General features: G+C 47.2%; 9 protein-coding genes across 9 annotated transcripts; 6 read left to right on the top strand and 3 right to left on the bottom strand.

Moving 5' to 3' along the window:
• Window positions 1–1,070: 1,070 nt before the first annotated feature.
• Window positions 1,071–3,028, bottom strand: FMAN_09822 (uncharacterized protein; the record flags this gene model as incomplete). Its single annotated transcript, XM_041820428.1, has 7 exons — window positions 1,071–1,254; window positions 1,302–1,631; window positions 1,684–2,159; window positions 2,213–2,329; window positions 2,391–2,510; window positions 2,561–2,768; window positions 2,823–3,028. 7 exons carry the CDS (start codon window positions 3,026–3,028, stop codon window positions 1,071–1,073), a joined length of 1,641 nt encoding a protein of 546 aa, XP_041686309.1.
• Window positions 3,029–3,672: 644 nt separating this feature from the next.
• Window positions 3,673–5,549, top strand: FMAN_09821 (uncharacterized protein; the record flags this gene model as incomplete). Its single annotated transcript, XM_041820427.1, has 5 exons — window positions 3,673–4,296; window positions 4,342–4,766; window positions 4,815–5,108; window positions 5,154–5,383; window positions 5,434–5,549. The coding sequence occupies 5 exons, from the start codon at window positions 3,673–3,675 to the stop codon at window positions 5,547–5,549; spliced, it is 1,689 nt and encodes a 562-aa protein (XP_041686308.1).
• Window positions 5,550–5,929: 380 nt separating this feature from the next.
• FMAN_09820 (uncharacterized protein) lies at window positions 5,930–7,496 on the top strand (the record flags this gene model as incomplete). The annotated part of the gene is made up of 3 exons (XM_041820426.1): window positions 5,930–5,972; window positions 6,019–6,608; window positions 6,669–7,496. 3 exons carry the CDS (start codon window positions 5,930–5,932, stop codon window positions 7,494–7,496), a joined length of 1,461 nt encoding a protein of 486 aa, XP_041686307.1.
• A 452-nt stretch (window positions 7,497–7,948) lies between these two features.
• Window positions 7,949–9,157, bottom strand: FMAN_09819 (uncharacterized protein; the record flags this gene model as incomplete). Its single annotated transcript, XM_041820425.1, has 3 exons — window positions 7,949–8,691; window positions 8,739–8,888; window positions 8,941–9,157. 3 exons carry the CDS (start codon window positions 9,155–9,157, stop codon window positions 7,949–7,951), a joined length of 1,110 nt encoding a protein of 369 aa, XP_041686306.1.
• A 930-nt stretch (window positions 9,158–10,087) lies between these two features.
• FMAN_16188 (uncharacterized protein) lies at window positions 10,088–10,834 on the top strand (the record flags this gene model as incomplete). The annotated part of the gene is made up of 1 exon (XM_041820424.1): window positions 10,088–10,834. One exon carries the CDS (start codon window positions 10,088–10,090, stop codon window positions 10,832–10,834), a length of 747 nt encoding a protein of 248 aa, XP_041686305.1.
• Window positions 10,835–11,427: 593 nt separating this feature from the next.
• On the top strand, window positions 11,428–11,859 carry FMAN_09818 (uncharacterized protein; the record flags this gene model as incomplete). The annotated part of the gene is made up of 1 exon (XM_041820422.1): window positions 11,428–11,859. One exon carries the CDS (start codon window positions 11,428–11,430, stop codon window positions 11,857–11,859), a length of 432 nt encoding a protein of 143 aa, XP_041686304.1.
• Window positions 11,860–13,154: 1,295 nt separating this feature from the next.
• On the top strand, window positions 13,155–13,939 carry FMAN_09817 (uncharacterized protein; the record flags this gene model as incomplete). The annotated part of the gene is made up of 2 exons (XM_041820421.1): window positions 13,155–13,574; window positions 13,652–13,939. 2 exons carry the CDS (start codon window positions 13,155–13,157, stop codon window positions 13,937–13,939), a joined length of 708 nt encoding a protein of 235 aa, XP_041686303.1.
• Window positions 13,940–14,004: 65 nt separating this feature from the next.
• On the bottom strand, window positions 14,005–14,519 carry FMAN_09816 (uncharacterized protein; the record flags this gene model as incomplete). The annotated part of the gene is made up of 2 exons (XM_041820420.1): window positions 14,005–14,310; window positions 14,367–14,519. The coding sequence occupies 2 exons, from the start codon at window positions 14,517–14,519 to the stop codon at window positions 14,005–14,007; spliced, it is 459 nt and encodes a 152-aa protein (XP_041686302.1).
• Window positions 14,520–16,350: 1,831 nt separating this feature from the next.
• Window positions 16,351–18,483, top strand: FMAN_09815 (uncharacterized protein; the record flags this gene model as incomplete). The annotated part of the gene is made up of 1 exon (XM_041820419.1): window positions 16,351–18,483. The coding sequence occupies one exon, from the start codon at window positions 16,351–16,353 to the stop codon at window positions 18,481–18,483; it is 2,133 nt and encodes a 710-aa protein (XP_041686301.1).
• Window positions 18,484–18,827: the final 344 nt, after the last annotated feature.

Here is an 18,827-nt window from a genome sequence, read left to right as displayed (position 1 = left end):
TTGTTCACGGTCAACAATGCAGTCTCCTTGTTCTCGACCTGAGAGCTTGGAGCATTTTATTACCTGAAACTTGACCAACTGAGGGTGTCTGTCACCATGAACCACTGAATCAGTCTTACCAACGGTACACAGACCAGTGAAACAAACACAGGAACTGATGGCCTGAATGAAGTCAGTTACTCAGCCTCGCACTTCGCTACGTTACACATTGGATTTATGCTAAAGGTTCCTTATGTTAAATGACATAGTCTAGTCGTGCCATCTAGTTATATAATGATCAAGACTGTAAATTGGATTTACTAAGCCTATCTAGGCTCCTATATATCGCAAGATATTTCCCAGCTTCTCAGGGGGCGAAAACTAGAATTAATACCCTTCCGCATATTAACAATCCTCTCTTATTTCTTCTTGCTTTTATTTCTACATTTAGAACACAGGGTTTTGGTTGTGTCAATCCTCCTCGTACCGTGGCCACATCTTCCATAGAAGCCTCGAGACTGGGCACAACAGTGCTTCTCAAACTGCTGAGTAAGAAGGATCTCACAGACACGGCAGATGGTTTGATACGTTATTTCTACACACATAGCGAAGTTCTTGAATTTGGATAGGTAGTGCGATATTGACTTAGTTATTTGCGGTATGGATTGATAGATACTGTATCGGAACTAAGGGGAGGTAGTTACCACTTATGTAGAAGAGAAATGCTGCAAAGGAATATGCTTCCAATTTATAGCCTGTAATATTGAAACATGGTAAAATGGCCCGTGACCTTCTATATGAGACCGAGTTCATTCGTCAGCATGGCTACTGGACTCGATCACAGTATACAGCAATTGTCATTCACAAGGCCAAGTCCTTATAAGCCACATCGACCAACTTCACCATTTGGGAGACTGATGTTTCAGAAGGCATCAAACATCGTGTGCGATCCAACGCCGAAGAGTCGGTGGAGACTTGGAAGAGGAATAGCATAACCGATCTGGCAGTTTAAACAGTGAACAGTTCAATACAAGTATGAAAGATTTAGCTACACCAGCAGTCGACCAAAGAAGACAGGTAAAGGATGCCACCTAATGAATGAGACCGTCGTTCTTGACCTGCTCGAGGTACTTGAAATAGCTCGCAGTACTGCTTCGTCGAAGTTGCTTACCATACTTTATGAACACAAAAGCCAGAGAAAACTGCGCCATTGCAACAAAGGCAGCGACAAGAAAAGCGTTCTGATAGCCCATTCCTGTAACCCAAGGAGTGACACTGAAGAAGTCAGTAGATGAAAGCTTGGAGGATAGTGTGTCACGTACCCATAGCCAATAGCAAAACTCATGGTGCTGCGAATCAGAATGATGGTTACAATGGCGTCAGAGCCAAGTTCGGTGTAGCAGTCGATGCAGTAGCTAAGAGGAAGCTGACATCCTGCAGTAATTGCGGCACCCAATATTCCCATGGCGATCAAGAGCCCTGACCAGTGAATCTGATGAGCAGCTCCGACGCCCCAGAGTAGTAATCCACCTGGTACGAGTAGGCCCAGAACAGCATAAAGCCAGAGGCGGTATTCCGGCTCGCGTATGCCGTTGTTACGGCGCGTCAGGTACAGGACGAGCTTATCTCCCATTGGGCCAGAGAAAAATGATCTGCTTCTGGTTAGCTTATGTATGATGTGAGTGACAGTCCGGCAAGTCCTACCCGATAAAGACTCCAATGACGGTAGCGATATAGCAAAGACCAACAGAGCTTGCTTTGAATGAATAAGGAGGGGCTGAGAGAATGATCGACGCTGTACCGTTGAGGACATTGAAGTAGCAAACAACAGCACCGTACATGAAGCCACAAAACACGACAATGGGCAAGGAGAAGTACTTGAAGGGTCTAATTAGCATACCCTTTAAAGGAACGCTACCTTGAACATGCTCGCTTCGGAAGATCTTCATCTTGTCGAGGAATGTCTTAGAGGAGGGGAGAACGGTGCCGTTGACTACATCGATATTTGATGTAGTCTGTGACTCTAGTTCTTTCTTGGCATCGCTGGCAGACTCGACTGGTTTGCTGATATCGACAGTGTCGTTGAGATGGAGTGGAGTGGCCTTGCGGTTATACTTTGTCTCTTCCATGAAGAACAGGCAGATGACGAAAGCGATTGCGTTGAAGATGGCACACCAATGCTGCTCAAGCGTCAGTCGAGGAAGTTTGAGGACTGTTTTTCACTTATCAGCACCCATTCCCAGCCTTGCCCGTCATTGATGAAGCCAGAAATGACTGGCGCGACAAAGTTTGAGCCTCCGAGGAACAAAGCGTAGTAAGCAATGTAGGTGCCTCGCTCGTGGGCAAAATACTGCACGAATAAGTGAGTAAGTGAGGTTGTGTAAGGAAGGGCGGTTGCGTCGGCTACTCACAGCATCTGATACGGAGATTTCGCAGAGTGACTCAACCGGAGCACCAAAGGTTCCTTGGAGGACCTTGTTGGCGATCCACTGGCCATTGGTCGTTGCATGCGGGGCCCAGATCATGATTCCCTGGTGCCGATGAGATACTGGCGTAGCTTATAAGGAGGTACAAGACTTACAGTTGTTCCCAGTAAGGACAGAAGATACACAGGGCGTTTACCGAACTTCTGTGCCAGAGGCTGCCAGATCAGACATCCCCACCCAAAGGTCAAGAACATGTATCCAGTGCCAGAGTTCAGATCACTGACAGTAATGCCAGTGGCAGCTGAGATTGGAACAAGGACGGAGTAGATTGCTGCTGAAGCAATACCGATAGCAAGGCAGTATCTGCAAATCGGGATTCAGTAAGTGGTTTCCAGGTCGTCTACTAGCCCTACTCACACGCATAGAGTTGCCATGAGCAGAGTCTTTCTCCACCTGCTCCAGTTCAAGGGATCATCTGGATCGTCAGACGGTGTTGGCACAAGAACGATGTCCCGATGACCTTGAGCATGGCGAGTATCCAAGGTGCCATCAAGGTCAACAAGGAGGACCGTTCCAGGAACAAAGTCCGACACGGGTTGTGGCGAGTTGTCATCTGAGCCCATGTTGAAGTAGAGAGTATAATAAAAAGAATAAGATTGTTCGATCTTTTATTGAGGACGAGGTCTATGGGTCTGAAGTTCTATTGCTGGCGAACAGACCAGGGATTATATACATGCAATGAAGGGATACCAAGCAGCCGGAACATGATAACATCTTCTATAGCGCCTTTTGTTAATCTAGATCGCAATCTCCCTTTGGCCCGTAAAGCCTAGACCGCACATTAAACGTCAGCTCGTTCCCATTCCACGGTTGATCACGATAGCATCTAATCCGGGGGTTGGACCCAGCCTGCGGGGTAACAGCCAATGACTGACATTTACGAGTTTTAGCTTATCTTTCAGTTTAACGAGCCTTTGACCTTCAAGCATGAGACCATGTCTTGACCAATCATTGGCTTTTGCGAGAGCCTCACCAATAGTTGTGATTACCGAGAGATAGGTTATCTTGTAAAGGGATCTGGCAACGGCATTTCGCTTGTTTGCACATACCTATCCTGAGCTATTGGCGGAAGGAGATGGAGTGAGTGCCATAGACACGGCAATGGTATCCGGGTTCAGGGTATGGAATATAAAGACGCGTTTAAAGCCAAGCTCTATCTAATCATCATCCCCCATAAGACTGCATCTATTACCTTTCCTCATACATCATGGCGTCTGTTGCTGAATCTCCTCCTCAGAGACTTGTCTCTCACTATCAGTCCCAAAAGTCTACAGACATTTCTGTCGTGACCGATTGGGAAATGCAAGCTGAAAAATGCCGTGCAGTCCTTCGAAAGTCTCTCAACCCAGCTTGGCTTTTACCACCTGGTCAGCTTCCACCCGCTGACCAGCTCAATGTTTCTACTTCCATCGAAACATGCGGCTTCCTCTCAGCACGAGAGCTGGAAGTAACAGCTACAAGCGCAACGAACCTGGTAGAGCAAATGGCCTCTGGCTCTCTGACGGCTGTTGAAACAGTGACGGCCTTTCTCAAGAGAGCTCATATCGCACATCAACTTACCAACTTTGCAACCGAGTTCATGAACGCCGATGCACTCGAAGCCGCTGCTGAACTTGATGCCTACTTCAAGGCAACTGGCAAAATCAAGGGGCCCCTGCACGGTATCCCAATCTCGACCAAGGAGCATATTGAACATAAGGGACGCATTGCTCATTCGGCTTACGTCGCTCTTATTGATAACGTTGCTGAAGAAGACGCCTTGATTGTTCAATGCTGTAAGAAGGCTGGAGCAATATTCCACGTACGAACGAATGAACCTCAAAGCGTAATGGTTAGTCAGCCTTCCCTCTTTCATGACATGTCGCTGACGATTTAGCACATTGACTGCTCCAACCCAATCTACGGCACGGCTGTGAACCCGCACAATCGAAAATTAACATGTGGCGGCTCGAGCGGAGGAGAAGGCGCTTCGTTGGGACTCCGTTGCGCAGCTTTGGGTATTGGTACCGACCTTGGAGGTTCTGTGAGAGTACCCGCTGCCTTTTGTGGCGCATATGGACTGAGGACTACCGCACTGCGCAACCCGTACAAAGGCGTGTGTCTCCCTGGTGCTGGACAAGAGAGCATCCGATGCGTTATCTCGCCTTTGGCCAATACTGCAGAAGACCTTGGGCTCTTTCAACAAGCAGTTCTTGATCAGGAGCCCTGGGAAATTGAGACATCGCTGGTACCTCAGGCTTGGAAGCAGGCCAGTTCACTGGAACCTGGTAGCTTTACCATTGGTGTTATGTGGGAGGATGGGTGAGTTCTCCTTTCCTTATCGTGTCTACTAACTAACTGTTGTCGCAGGCTTGTCCGACCTCATCCTCCAGTCCTTCGCGCACTGAGATACGCCGTTGAGAAGCTCAAGACTGCAGGCATCACTGTAGTCGATTTTGAGCCATATAAACATCAAGAGGGCATGGATATTGTTTCAAGACTGTACTTTCCTGAGTGTGCTGTGACCCAGAAGGAACTCTTGGAAAGGGGAGGAGAGCCTGTTGCGCCACTGTCGGACTATATCTTCAACTTTTCTCCACCACGGCCCCTTACTATACGGGAGAACTGGGCTTTCAATGTCAAAAGAGACACTTTTCGAGAGCAGTATGTATATATCGGGCTGCATACTGGCTTAGCTGACTTCTTTAGATACCATAAGATCATGAAGGATCGAGGTGTTGATTTTATCCTCTGCCCTGCCTACGTCGGGCCTGCTGCAAAGTTGGGCGATGGCCATTATATCCCTTATACAGCCATCTGGAATCTTCTAGATCAGCCAGCTGTCACATTTCCGACTGGGTTGAAGGTTGAGCCAACAGATACACCATACTCTGACTTCAAACCTCGATCAGCTGAAGAGGAACGAGAGTACAACAAGTGTAAGTCATATTGCGGGCAGCGTTGCTGACCCAATGCTGACAACGAGTAGATTCGCCTGAAGAGTACGCTGAAGCGCCCTTGGCGTTGCAGATTGTTGGGAAGCACTTCCGCGATGAAGACACGGTTGCTGCTGTAGAGTTGGTGTCAAAGATTGTCCAAGGATAAGTAGGCTCATTGAGCCTCTGGATAGAACTTAGTAGCTGTATTTCGAAGTTTTCCTTTTCTAATCAAACACACTAGTTAAAACTCCTCAAATCTCTAGACAGGAAGCCCCGATACAATTAAGGGGGGACAGGAGGCTCGTTACAGTAGTGAGGTCCTTCTTATCAGCTATTACAGCCCACTAGCGTAGAGACTAGCGACAAGCACTGGAGAAGGCTACTGTAAAAGACCTAGCGCTAAAGCCTGCCTTGTTATCACTTGCTACGCCTTAAAACCCCAACTTCCCCACTTCTGATATGGCCCTGGTACCGTAACCTCTCCGCTTTCATTGCATGGCCATTCTGGCCTCAGACACCTATGAGAATATCACCGCCTTTCTGATCATGCCAGATGCCAAACTGCGTGCCAAAACTGGCTGCGCCATATGTCAGTACAAAGAACTTGAATCAGTAGGCCTACTGACCAACGATAGGCAGACAACGCCGAGTCAAATGTGACGAAGCGAAGCCATCATGTCGCAACTGCTCTCGCTTTGGCCGCAGCTGTTCATGGCCCAAACCCGCTGATATGGCCGATAGGAGGCATCGCCGACGACGTGCGTCTCCCGCTCCTTCACTATCCAGCAGCGACAGGCCGTCCCCACCAAAGACTGACGAGACCTCACACGACACGGCCCCGATTCTGACTAACAGGACAACACTTACAACTGCCCACCATCCCCTCTTCGAAACAGAAATCGAGTTCGAATTGACGCATCACTTCTACAACATCCACTTCAACTCTCTTACTCTCCCAACAAAGGACAAGTCATATTTTTTTCAGTGCCAGTCAGACCTGATGGACATGATGACACACAACAGATCTGTCAAATATGCTATACTGGCCAACTGTGCTTCAAACAAACACGTCCTGATGAGCAATGACCGTTATCGCCTCATAGCCTTGCGATACTATACAGACGCTATGAGAGGGCTGAATCAGGAACTTGAGGACTTCTGTCCATCGGACGCCTATCGGCATTCGTGTTTATCAACAGTAGCATCATTTCTATACGTATACGACGTACGTGATCAGTAATTGAGAATGATCATTGGGATATTGGCTAATGTGATTAATGCCCAGTTCTGGAGTCTGGATGTAATGTCAGACCCAAGGCCTCACGTTGTCGGGGCTGTGAAACTGCTCAGCTTGAAGAACCAAGACAACAGCTCATTGAGGACAGCCATTCAAAGCTACGACAGGGTCAACATTGAAAGTGTCCTATATCAAGGCTTTTTGCTTTCTATCAGAAGGCCTTTCAGACCCGACTTCCGACTTGACACAAACTTCCTCACTCATGCCGAAGATTTGCTCCGCTCATACGACAACGCAAATCCATCCTCTGCAAAACCAAGCATCATACTCGGAGTACCTACATCCCTGTATCGACTCATATTACGGATAATCGACTCGTCAAATGTCCCTCGAAGCAATCTTTCTCATCACCTACAGGGCTGGAAGGCCGAGCTGCAGTACTGGGAGCAGTTGCTATTCGATGACGAAAACAGCGAGAGCCTTCAACATGGAGACTCACGCTTCAATGACCTCATGATAATTGCAACTTCTCTCCTTCTTGATCTAATCACCGAAACCCTGGCGTCAGCCCATGACACAATCTATCCGGCATCCTCGGCTGAAGAATGGGATGGGAAGCCATGGAGATGGCAACTCGATTTGGCCATGAGTATTCTTCAATGCCCCAAGGAACACCAAAAGTGGAGCGGTTGTTATTTAGGAGCATGGCCATTATTGATACTTGGTTACGGCGCTAGGTCATTAGAAGAGATTACCCTGGTAAAGGACGTCTTGAGAAAGATGCAAGAACGTATAGGATATGGCGAGGTTCAGAGGATACGGGATGAATTGGACGAGATTACTACGTACAAGAGCTCACAAGTTTGGGTATGTTAAACATTCTCGGTTAGGGTTATGTTCCGGGACATCTTCTACATGCGTAGTTCACCAGCTTAAGTAAAATTAGCAAGCACAAGATATCCCGACTCATGAAAGATATTGCAGGTTTAAATTCTTTTCAGCACATTCACTCAAGAGACAGTGGTCTCCAACATCTCATCATATCTTAAATATATACCGAAATCTCCGTAACCCGGATTAAGAGAACGAAGATATTGCTTGACATAGCATAGTGTCCTGAGTTTAACCGCATCCTATGCACTTGGGAGATCTGTGATAGACTTGAGTGTAATTGGTAAAATATATCTTATATCTTGTGTTGATCTATTATGCCTATGGTACTGTGGCACAACCTGTACTAAGATATATAGTAGAAGAGAAGCAAATTTCTTAGTTGCCCTTCGGCCATTGTCCATCGAAGCTAGGGGTTCTCACTCAATGGCTTAAGTCTAGGCAGCATCGCTCGTGATATCCTCTGCCTCACTTGCGCCTGGTGGCGGGGGTCCTCCAGGGCCGCCAGGGCCGCCTCCTCCAAAGTCAGGGTTGGTATGGCCGCCATCCTCATATCTGAAAACTGCGGGGGTAACCTTTTCAGTAGTAGTGATGTTGATGCCATAAGCCAACCAGCCGAAGAGTCCCTCATCAACAGTGTCACCAAGAAGGGTCCATTCGACAACCGGGTCGTAGTCCTGGTTGGCAGCCTGAGCTAGAATTCCGTCACCAGCGTTGGTAGTCTGAGCCTGCGTGTTGGTGTTGTAAGGAGCAAGGGCTTCGACTTCATCGATCAGATCCTGATCAAAGTAAGTCTGACCAATGTGGCTGCTGTAGATGTCATTTCCAAGTGTCTTATTCTGGTACAGAGTAGCGTTTGCATGAGCCAGGAGGTGGATGTGTGTCGTACGGCCAACATAGTGGCCTGGGAAGAGGGTCTCAAACTGGGCGACACCATCTTCATCAGTTGGCTGGATGCCCCGGCCGAAGGTCTTGTTGATATTGGCCTTATCGGCAAAGTTTCCGTTTCCCTGGTTGTTCACGCCACCGTAGACACCAGTCGCGTTGCAGTGCCAGATCTCAAGGTACAGCTCTGGCACAGGCTCACAGGTGGTTACGTCGATGATTTGGTAGTCGAGAATAAGATCAACGCCCTCCTGGTCCTCTTTCAGATCACGCCGAACAGACTCGCCACTGACGTCTTAGAAGTGTTAGCGTATGTCATTTCGATAGCTGAACAATACTCACAGTATGGACCGAGAGTGACCTCGGGGGTTAGAACGCACGAGTTTTGACCTGCGAAGAGGGTCTCGGCTGGAGTGTTGGGTGTATACCCAAGGTCGGTCTTGTTGTGGTCCGTGTTGAGCACGTCCTCAAGATCGCGCTTCTTGATACCACCTGAGACAAACCACATTAGAAAGAGATGAGCTACGTGTTGAGAATTACTTACGCTTTCGTCGATGCTCCTCAATCAAGGCAGAACGACGCTTGATGTTACGCTCAGTGACACCTCTTGCCTTCAGCTTCTCAGCACAGTGACGGAGAGACAGTCTCTCAGCACTGGCCTCGAAGGAGCGGCGTGCTTCGAGCTCATCGTGGTGGTCTTCGCCGGGATGAGCCACGGCCAACGCAGCCAAACCCAAAGTAATTGAGGCAGAGAGACGCATGTTAACAGTACAGACAAATAGAGCCAAGTGAATGAGGTTAGATGTTGGCAGAACAAAGCCAGAAAACTAGTTCCTTTTATACATTTTCAAGACCGACTATCACGTCCAACTCTTCAGTTCTCAGGGTTGCATCACACCGTTATCCCGCCATTGTAAATCACGTCTTTATCCCGTCCGTCTTGGCAATGTTACGTGAAAAAAGTTCCGCAATGCGAAAATGGCCGTACTTGGCAGGAGGATCCATTTCACATGTCTTATGCTTAAAGAGGCGTGATGGTTGCAACGTGAGGTTGGTAAAAGGTCTTTCCTAATTCGCTGTGATATACGTAACCCCATGGTAGATCATCGGGATGTGGGCAAACATACCTTATAAGGTCCACAGCCGGCTCGGAAACTGACTCGTTAAAGAAGGTCAAAGAGCACAGTTGTATGCCGGCCCATACATTCGACGTTTCGGATTTACAGTCTTTCGGGATTATACCGGTGGCACCGCAGCCGGGGCCATGATCGACAAGTTATGTGACTGCTGAGGCGATTATAGAAGAGAAACACAGATGCAGGAGGGCCTGTGAGGTTACGCTTTGGGCTGTGAACATGGGTGATGAATGAGAATAAAATATTTAGTTTACTTATATAGGCTTCTACCTAAAAGCTTTTATAATAAAATAGGTATAAGTAAAAGAGTTAAAATTTAAGTAGCTTTGGGAATCTGATAGGAGTGGAGTCCGAGATGAGATCTCCCTATATAATTGGTGGAAGATGTGGAGCGTGCATGACGTAACTGCTAGGATCATAACAGCATGGTAGGCACCAGTCTATCTGGTAGAAGGCTTATTATTCTGCCTGGGTGCCTATTCACGAATAGAGTCTTCTAATACTCAGTTTCCACGAATACTTCCCATAAATGGGGAGGGCCTTCGAATAATCACTATGGCGGACTCTCCTATAGTACAGTCAACTGTCTCCGTCGTCTCGGGTCAGCTCTGTTTCGGGTCCCTGCACAACATTTGGTTCGGCTCCTCTGCTCCCTCTCAAGGCCTCCCGATTGCTCCGCCGCAACCAAGTGGCACAGTTCAAACTCACAGCATCAACTACAACGTTACCGCACAAAACGGGATATGGAATGTCTTCAAACTTGTTGCTTCCGAGACAAGTGATGTAGCAGCATGGTTCGTGGCTCACGAGGATATCGATCCCAGGCAGGAAGTCGATAAGATTCTTCGCATATCTGGCTCACCTTATGAACCAGATCATGGAAGTACGGTGAACAACGACGCTACTTCTCAGGCTGGAGTTTTCGTGGTCAATCGCTATGACTGGAGCTACTACGACAAACGTTGCTTTGATGAGATTGGTGAAGGCCAGGAAGAAGGCGATGATGATGTGCTGGCAAACTCCAACTCTCTTGGGATCGTTGATCGCTCCGTTGCGCAAGAAATGGTCCAGCGATGGCAGGGCCAACGACCAAGCCGACGAGGCAGTGCAGAGCATGGAATCTGGTTGTATATACCCCACGGAGAATATATGTTTGGCCGCTTTGGATTCAATGGCTCGCGCACCGCTGTAAGATCATTTCTGTTCTTCTCCGCATGCACAGAGTTCACAAGGACAAGTTTCTCGGGTATTTCGGGAACACTGCGAGAGCATTTGACGCCCCTGGAGAGGTTACAGCGTTAATTGCGTGATGGGGTTGACTTCCTCGGGAATGGACATGGTCCAATGCTCTCCTCTTGACGTGTTTTTCCGCAGCCAGCGTCTGAGCAGCTTGTGCCGTACAATCCAAGCGAATAGATATCCTTGCATCTAGCAAAACAAAAGTTCCTTCAATTACTGCTGCAGTGCACATACCAGAGCCTGAACTATTACATAATTCATTATTGTAGAAAGTCTGTTGGTTGTTATGATTGTCTTAGTGGCTTCTGATTGGCTTGTAAATACGAACCTGTTGGTTCACGACCCCCCATAATTGTGTTTCGGCAAAGCTATCCGTAGCTTGAGTTGCTTATCTTAATAAATAATAATACATTATTTGCTACATCTCCAGATTGTACGGCAAACTCGGCAATATTGAGGGTCTAGAAAGATAAGCAGGAATTCGAGTGCTAAGTGTAAAGTATATTATATACTTAAAGTAATTTTAAAAGCTATAAGAGGGAAGAAACCCCTTAGAGTGAAAGTTAATACTCTAAATCTAACTCATCGTATAAATATTAAGCACTATGCTACTTTTTTTAATTTCATTTTACATTACTATCTTCATTCATTCAACGATGGCGCTTTTGACTCCCCGAGATGCTATTCATATTGATGATCTTGACCGCTATGACGAATATATAAAGACAGTGGCTGGTAATAACATTCTCAATATGTACCAAGAGAATCAAGTCATCAAAGTCGATATCCACGAGTACCCAAATGATAATATCGTTCGGTCTGCGGAGTTCAAGCCTAGCCCACAGGCTGATGCATACTTCAAACAGGATGCTGAAATGGCGAAGGAATTTCTTGCACAGCACGAATCTTTTGGCGACGGCTCGCACGAATCCAGAGCTGAGTGCCATGGGCTGCCTCCGGATATGGAAGATGCACGGTCGCGCTGCTTCCAGTTCTGTGGATATGTTAGCCATTGTGGGAATCGACAATGCCCACATTGTTACTACGTTGGGGGAGGCTGCCAATGGCAAAAGTGGTGTCACCCCTAATCTGTAAACAGGGGTAGGTGTTTGTGGGCTTACTTGCTTTATATGCAGGTAGGGGTTTATTTTCTCCGGGCACTCCGGTTTTTTCCTCTATCTTGCTTATTAAATATTAAGTTATATTTTGAATTTACTTACTTATTATCTTAAAAATCTCTATATTAAGACTTTTCTTTATATATAGAATAAACTATATATAAAACTTTTCTTTAGTAACTATATTTTAGGCAGTGTCTTAACTCTCTTTACTTAAGCTTAAGTGTCTTAAATAGTTAAGTAGCTAGTTAGATATAATTCATTCTAGAAGGACAAAAGGTGGGTATATAATTCAAGTAAATACATTCTAATATAATAAGATATTAAATCTTTGCGAAGCTATTGCAAGGAACATTCCTCCCATAATGGCGCGGGACCAACTATCTATGGGTTTATTAATCCATGAAAACAGCCACTATTCGACCTCGTAAACGAGATAGTCCTCAATTATCTCGAATATTTCATCCTTCCTCATCTTGGAGATGATAGCATGGCAGATATGGCCAAGACGTTATTCCCTGAGTATGGAAAGGATAGCAAACCTATCAGCCTAGACATTGTATCGTATCGACACTTCACTCAGCGTGACATAAGCCCAATTCCAGACTTTGACATGTCTCAACTGAGCGTTCGTCTTCGACAGTTCCTCGAGTCGCGCAGCCAGGATAAGTCCAGGGTCTTTAAGGACGATGCAGTAAGAGGAATCTGTCGGGTATTGGGCTATATATTTACCGAGATACTTGAGTTACCCAACAACGTGGCTTGCGACTGTGGGCATAGTAAGATCCTGCCATGCCATCTTCGTCAGGTTGTTTTGCTTGATGAGGGCATTCTTCACTTGATGTGTTTCTTAAAGGTCCTGTGGGAAGGGAACTTGTAAGTAGGTATTTCGATACTGAATAGAGATACTGGTCAAGGCCAAAACAATTCTCGCAAGTACCGTGGTTGCGATGTCAGAGCTCGAAATTATTAGAGCAGAGATAATGGGAGAATGATATGACAGAGGAGCATTTAGAATTGGCGGGGATTTGCTAAATCTATTTTTGACGTCATTCTTTACCCAGCAAGACCTAGATGCTTATCATACTTACGAGGCATAGGTCAGCTGACTTGCGGACAAAATTGACCGTTGAAATCATGTATGTCAGCAATGGATTTCAGCCAAACAACCAAGAACCATCAACTCAATTAGCTATTGAGTCTAGAGCCAGATCAAATTTTATCCAGAGTCTTATGCCCGCAAAGTATTTCTGTTAACTGCTATAATGAAACTTATCGTTGTTGGCGCTACAGGCTACATCGGCGCCGGGATCCTTCGTCAAGCCCTTGCACGCTCAGACGTCACCAGCGTTGTCGCTGTTACCCGCCGACCTCTCGAACAAACTGCCGCGAAACTCCGGAACGTCATTGTCCCGGACTATGGTACATACCCCCCCGCGGCAAAGGAAGCTTTTGCTGGCGCAGGAGCATGTATCTGGACAGTAGGAGTAACACCTTCTCACGCATTTCGAATGGACCCTGAAGAGGTGCGCAAGGTTTGTCAGGATTATACCATGCTCGGTCTTGAAGCAATGCGCTCGTCTGGCCTTGCACGACCGTTTCGAGTAGCGTATCTCAGCGCGGTGGCAGTTCCGCGGGATATCAACAAGACTATGTGGTTTGCTCCCAAGTTTAGACGGATACGGGTAAGATATGCAGACTGAAATTGTTGAGCTTTATGCTCGATGTGTTTGGTTTGCTTGCTAATATACGTGGATTCTAGGGCACAGCAGAAAACCAAGTTATAGAATTTGCAGAAGCCAGCGATGGCGCGGTAGAAGCGGTGATAGCTAAACCCGGATCTGTCCCTGCCCAGGGCGGTGTTCTAGTTACTGGTCTGGCAGCTATGTCTCGAGTTTTAGGTATTGGAGTCACTGAGGCTGTGGTCTTGGATGATCTGGCTATTGCTCTGATTGACCAGGTTGTTCATGGGATCGAAAAAGACCCACTATGGCCAGCAGACTTGAACCGTTTGGCGCAGCAAGTTAAGGACAAGAAGGGCCTAAAGTAAGGAGTTCGATGAACTAGATGGAGCGTATACGAAATGTCTATAAGATTTCGACAAGAAACGTATAACTATGTGTACTTTATCTGAAGCTCCTTGGCAGCCTCAATTGCCTGCTTTGCCTGATCGGTATATTTCTTTTGGTTTGCCTGTTGCATGCTGAATGTTTGCTGGAACTTCTCGACCATAAACGGCTTCAGGACCGTCTTCTTTGCGGTAGTGTAGTCATAGATGGCAGTGTCGTCGATACATCGTGCTGCCAAGCGGCGATATTGTTCCGATAGAATCCAAGCTTCCATCTTGAGCGACGTTGACTCGTTGGTTGGAGCTTCAAGCAGCTTATACAATACAGTGATGTGGTCTGGGAACTCAAGAGGCTAGAGAAAAGTAACTGGTCAGTCTTTGTGATGCTGGAGCTGACAGGGATCCATACGAATTTGTATTCCGTTGTGATGCTTTTGAGGATAAGGCCAAGGCTACGCGGTGTCACCAGATCATCCCATTGAGCCTTGTGTTGCTGTGCTGCATCTAAACTGTGCTGTCTGATGAAGTGCACGCGTCCAGTTTCGACATAGCGGTTATACATCACGTTGTTGACATGGCCTGTGATACATCGGAGTGATCAGAGCTTGCAAGTGTTGCAGGAAGTCGTGATACTTACCCTAAAAATATGAGATTTAGTCCTAGAATGAAGCGAAGGAGATCCACTTACCATGCTATCCTAAACGACGAGAATTGTCAGAAATCATGCACTTATCACTGATAAGGAACAGCTTACCATATCACCCCAAAGGAGCTGGTGGTTATCGAGACCTCGCCATTTCTTATCGGTAAGGAACCCTTGCTGTCCCGCCAAGAGTTGCAGCCAATTTTGTTCATTTGACACCAATTGTCTCTTGGCTTCTTCAACGCAGCTGGATGGGTAGTCATCGCTGGTGAACTTCTTCAGCTGAGCTTGTAGATCAGCGAACCACCGAGAGGGAAACGAGGGAAGATCATGACTCGTTTGCGCCTGACCAGATTGTAAACGAAGCTGAGAAATCGGAGCCCTCGAAGCAAGGTTGATTGGTCGCTTGAGAAGCCGCAAAGACATGATGCGAGTGCAGGGAACTTGGGTTGAGTGATGGAGATACTGGCAGTGGAAACAGGCTCGGCTGCCCCAAAATAAAAGTTCCGATGGTCGGTGGCCTCGGTATTCGGCGAAGATTCTCCGCGGCCCGGAAGATTTAGGCCTGCGTAAGCCGAGTCAGATAAAACCGGCAGACCCGCAAACCGAGCATTACCCTAAAGTTAAAAGAGAGGAGAAAATCCAGAATTTAATATACAATAAAAAATTAAGCCTGCATTAAATTATATTCTTAATACCAATAGAGCTATTATTATAATAGTGTAGATTCTTAATTTATGTAATAGAAATGGCATTTTTAGGAAGGAAATCTTTATAGTAGTAGCTTCTTTTGTTTTAAGATAAAGCAAAGATGTAGTCAAACCAAGAGCAATAAAAGAAACTGGCACAGGTTCACGACCTGACTGAAAACCTAACATATTAAGCTTTTAAGCACGGTCTCTTTTTAAATTAAACAGACCAAAGTGCGTAATTGTATATACGACTCTACGGTAACCATCGGTAGCTTGAGGTCTGTGTGTTTGCTGAGCATGTTAGAACGCGACCGTGCTTATCAGTCACTTTCTCTATAATACTAAAAGGATATCACCTCAATGTCTAGGATGTTTAACTGTATCTGTCGATTTAGCTGCATACCCACGCACAGAGCAACCTCAGCGGGAACTAATCTGAGTCTTAAGGCTATAGCTGATCCAGCAATAATGGCATCATCCCTTTTTCTCCCAGCGTGTAGGACCCTGAACAAACGGACATAACCGCTGATGTAGTATTCCAGGCCTCGTATTTCGTCTACAAACTGCTTGGCGGCGCTTGGGCGTGGGTCCGAGAGCCTGGTTTGGCTTAGTTTTGCTTAGGTTAGTGTCAGGTACCGGTAGCTCCACCAGAAAGGGGAGAATCGACAGGGCAGGGAACGAGAATTCCGTCCATACGGCCAGGGTTTCTGGGTCTAAACATAGCCACAGCTGAGATCGTGGCTACATGGTTCATTGAGGTAACCTTTTAAGCTTGAAACATAAAAGCTTTGCCCGGTCTTCTTTATTCTGCTAGCTCCAGACAGGACCATTCCTCTCTGCACTCGCTATCTGAGTCTTTCTTTCGTTTTTCCTATTTCGACATTTGTTTCATTCAGACACTCGTTAATTGGTGAATCGTCATTCGTTTTCTTTTCGTGGTTCTCGATAATTAATAGTTACACCATTCATTCGACTAATAATCTTTCGCTGACTCGACAACTACGATAAACACTCCTTCGGTATCGACATTACACTCCAAATCTCCCATTTGAGCCAAGATGGTTCAACTTCCATTCGTGGCTCTAGCAGCCCTACTAATTACTCCATTCTCTTCTGCCGCTCTCACGCAGTGCCCATCGAAAGAAGCATCGTGGACATCCAAGACCGGCACCGAGTACACCATTTGCCGCAATACCGACTATCGATACGGTGGAGGCAGTCTCAAGGTCGCCCGGGACATCAAATCTACCAATGCTTGTGCCGAAATCTGCAGCAAGGACCCCCGATGCGTCAAGGCTGTATACGATAAGCGAAACCGCATCTGCCACGTCAAGGACAACGCCAACGAGGCTCAGATGAACTGGGCGTCAGACGCCAAATTCGACACGATTCGCGTCAAGAACATCAACGAAGGAGTCTTCATCTCTCGTTGCCCCAACCCAACCAACAACTACCGCTCCAAGGGTGGCAAGACCTTCAACGTCTGCCACAACAGCGACTACGTCGGCCCGACATCCCGAATGACCAACAACTGCGCTTCTCTTGCTGCATGTGCCGATATTTGCTCCGGTATCAAGACATGCAAGAAAGCCGTCTACGACAAGCAGGAGAAGGTCTGTCACATCAAGGAGACCGAGCCCAAGGCGTCGCTCTTTTGGGTGCAGAGCAAGCGATACAGCGTTGTTCACTCCCCAGTCGAGTCTAAGCCTGCAACTCAAGGCAAATGGTCCGATCTCATCCGTCTCCCTGTCATTCCCGTTGCCGCCTATGTTGTTCCCCAGTTCCCTCAGTCGCAGCAACTTCTTTTCTTCTCATCTTGGGGCGCTGACGCCTTCGGTGGTGCCTCTGGCCGCACCCAATTTGGAGTTCTCGACCTTCCTTCAGGTGCTGTCGGACAGCGAGAGGTCGCCGATACTCACCATGATATGTTCTGCCCTGGAATGAGTCAACTCGCTGATGGACGCATCTTGATTCAGGGTGGTTCCGATGCCGAGGCTGTGACACTCTACAACCCCAAGACCAACTCTTTCACTCGAGGACCAGACATGAAAATCCCTCGTGGCTACCAGACTTCCACAATTCTTTCTGATGGAAGAGTCTTCACTATTGGAGGAGCTTACTCCGGCCCCCGCGAGGGAAAGAATGGTGAAGTCTACGACCCCAAGGCTAACAAGTGGACCATGCTGCCTGGAGCCGATGTCAAGCCTATGCTCACCAAAGATCGAGAGGGAATCTGGCGTGAGGATAACCACGCTTGGCTCTTTGGTTGGAAAGACGGCAGTGTCTTCCAAGCCGGCCCCAGCAAGGAGCAGCATTGGTATGGCACCAAGCAAAAGGGATCAATCGTCAAGTCTGGTAAGAGAGATAACGCCGATGCTATGTGCGGTATCTTTGTCATGTACGATGCCGTTGCTGGTAAGATTCTGTCAGCTGGTGGTGCCCAGGACTACACCGCAAGTGATGCCAACAAGCGTGCTCATATCACCACCATTGGAGCACCTTACAAGCCTGCTTCTGTCAAGCGTGTTGCCGATATGGCCTTCCCTCGTGGCTTCGGTAATGCTGTCGTTCTTCCTGATGGAACTGTTCTTGTGACTGGAGGTCAACGCAAGGCAATGGTCTTCACCAACACCGATGGTATCCTGGTCCCTGAGCTCTACAACCCTGCCACCAACAAGTGGACTCAGCTTGCGCCTCAAGCTGTTCCCCGCAACTACCACTCTGTCTCAATCCTGTTGCCTGATGCTACCGTGTTTATTGGTGGCGGTGGTCTCTGCTACGTTGCCAAGATTGGTGGTTCAACTGCTGGCTGCGACAAGACAGCTGACCACGCTGATGGAGAGATCTTCCAGCCTCCTTACCTGTTCAACAAGGATGGCTCCATCGCTAAGCGTCCCGTCATCCAGAACCTTGCCCAGAAGCCTGTCAAAGCGGGCAGCACTCTCAAGTTCAGCGTCACAAACACTTCTGGCAAGGTCAAGATGTCTCTTGTTCGTATGGGAAGCGCTACACACTCAGTCAACAGCGATCAAAGGCGTGTCCCTCTTACCGACTTCCAAGTCAAGGGCAACCAGTATACGGTCAAGCTACCCAAGGATAATGGTATCCTTCTGCCTGGCTATTACTACCTCTTTGTCATGTCGCCGCAGGGCACTCCTAGCATGTCAAAGACAGTACAGATTGCTTTGTAATTAGCAAGTGGAATTTAGTATTTCCTTTCCAGAGTAGGAACCTCTATATCGCTATAATAAGTAGCCTTCTACACTAATCATAGACTATAAGCATAATAAATAAGCTACAAAGCCTCGATTTGTGATCTTTATGTCTTAATTGGCGCTTTGATTTCGATGTAGTTAATACCCCGCTCTTAACAAAAGTGACACCTACTATATAAATAGGCTTGCTTGCAGAAAGTATTGCTGTATTCCATGACCTTAAAGGCTGGTTATGCGTACTGTGCCTGTTGTTCAATCTCATTTCATCTGACATATAGGCGCTTGGGTTTGTATATGCGCTATAAGCCTCGTGAAGCTAC

Source organism: Fusarium mangiferae, assembly GCF_900044065.1.
Source record: "Fusarium mangiferae strain MRC7560 genome assembly, contig: FMAN_scaffold011, whole genome shotgun sequence".
NCBI classification, from domain to species: domain Eukaryota; kingdom Fungi; phylum Ascomycota; class Sordariomycetes; order Hypocreales; family Nectriaceae; genus Fusarium; species Fusarium mangiferae.
Note: the sequence above shows the minus strand (reverse complement) of the source record. Positions and strands in the feature narration are given on the sequence as shown.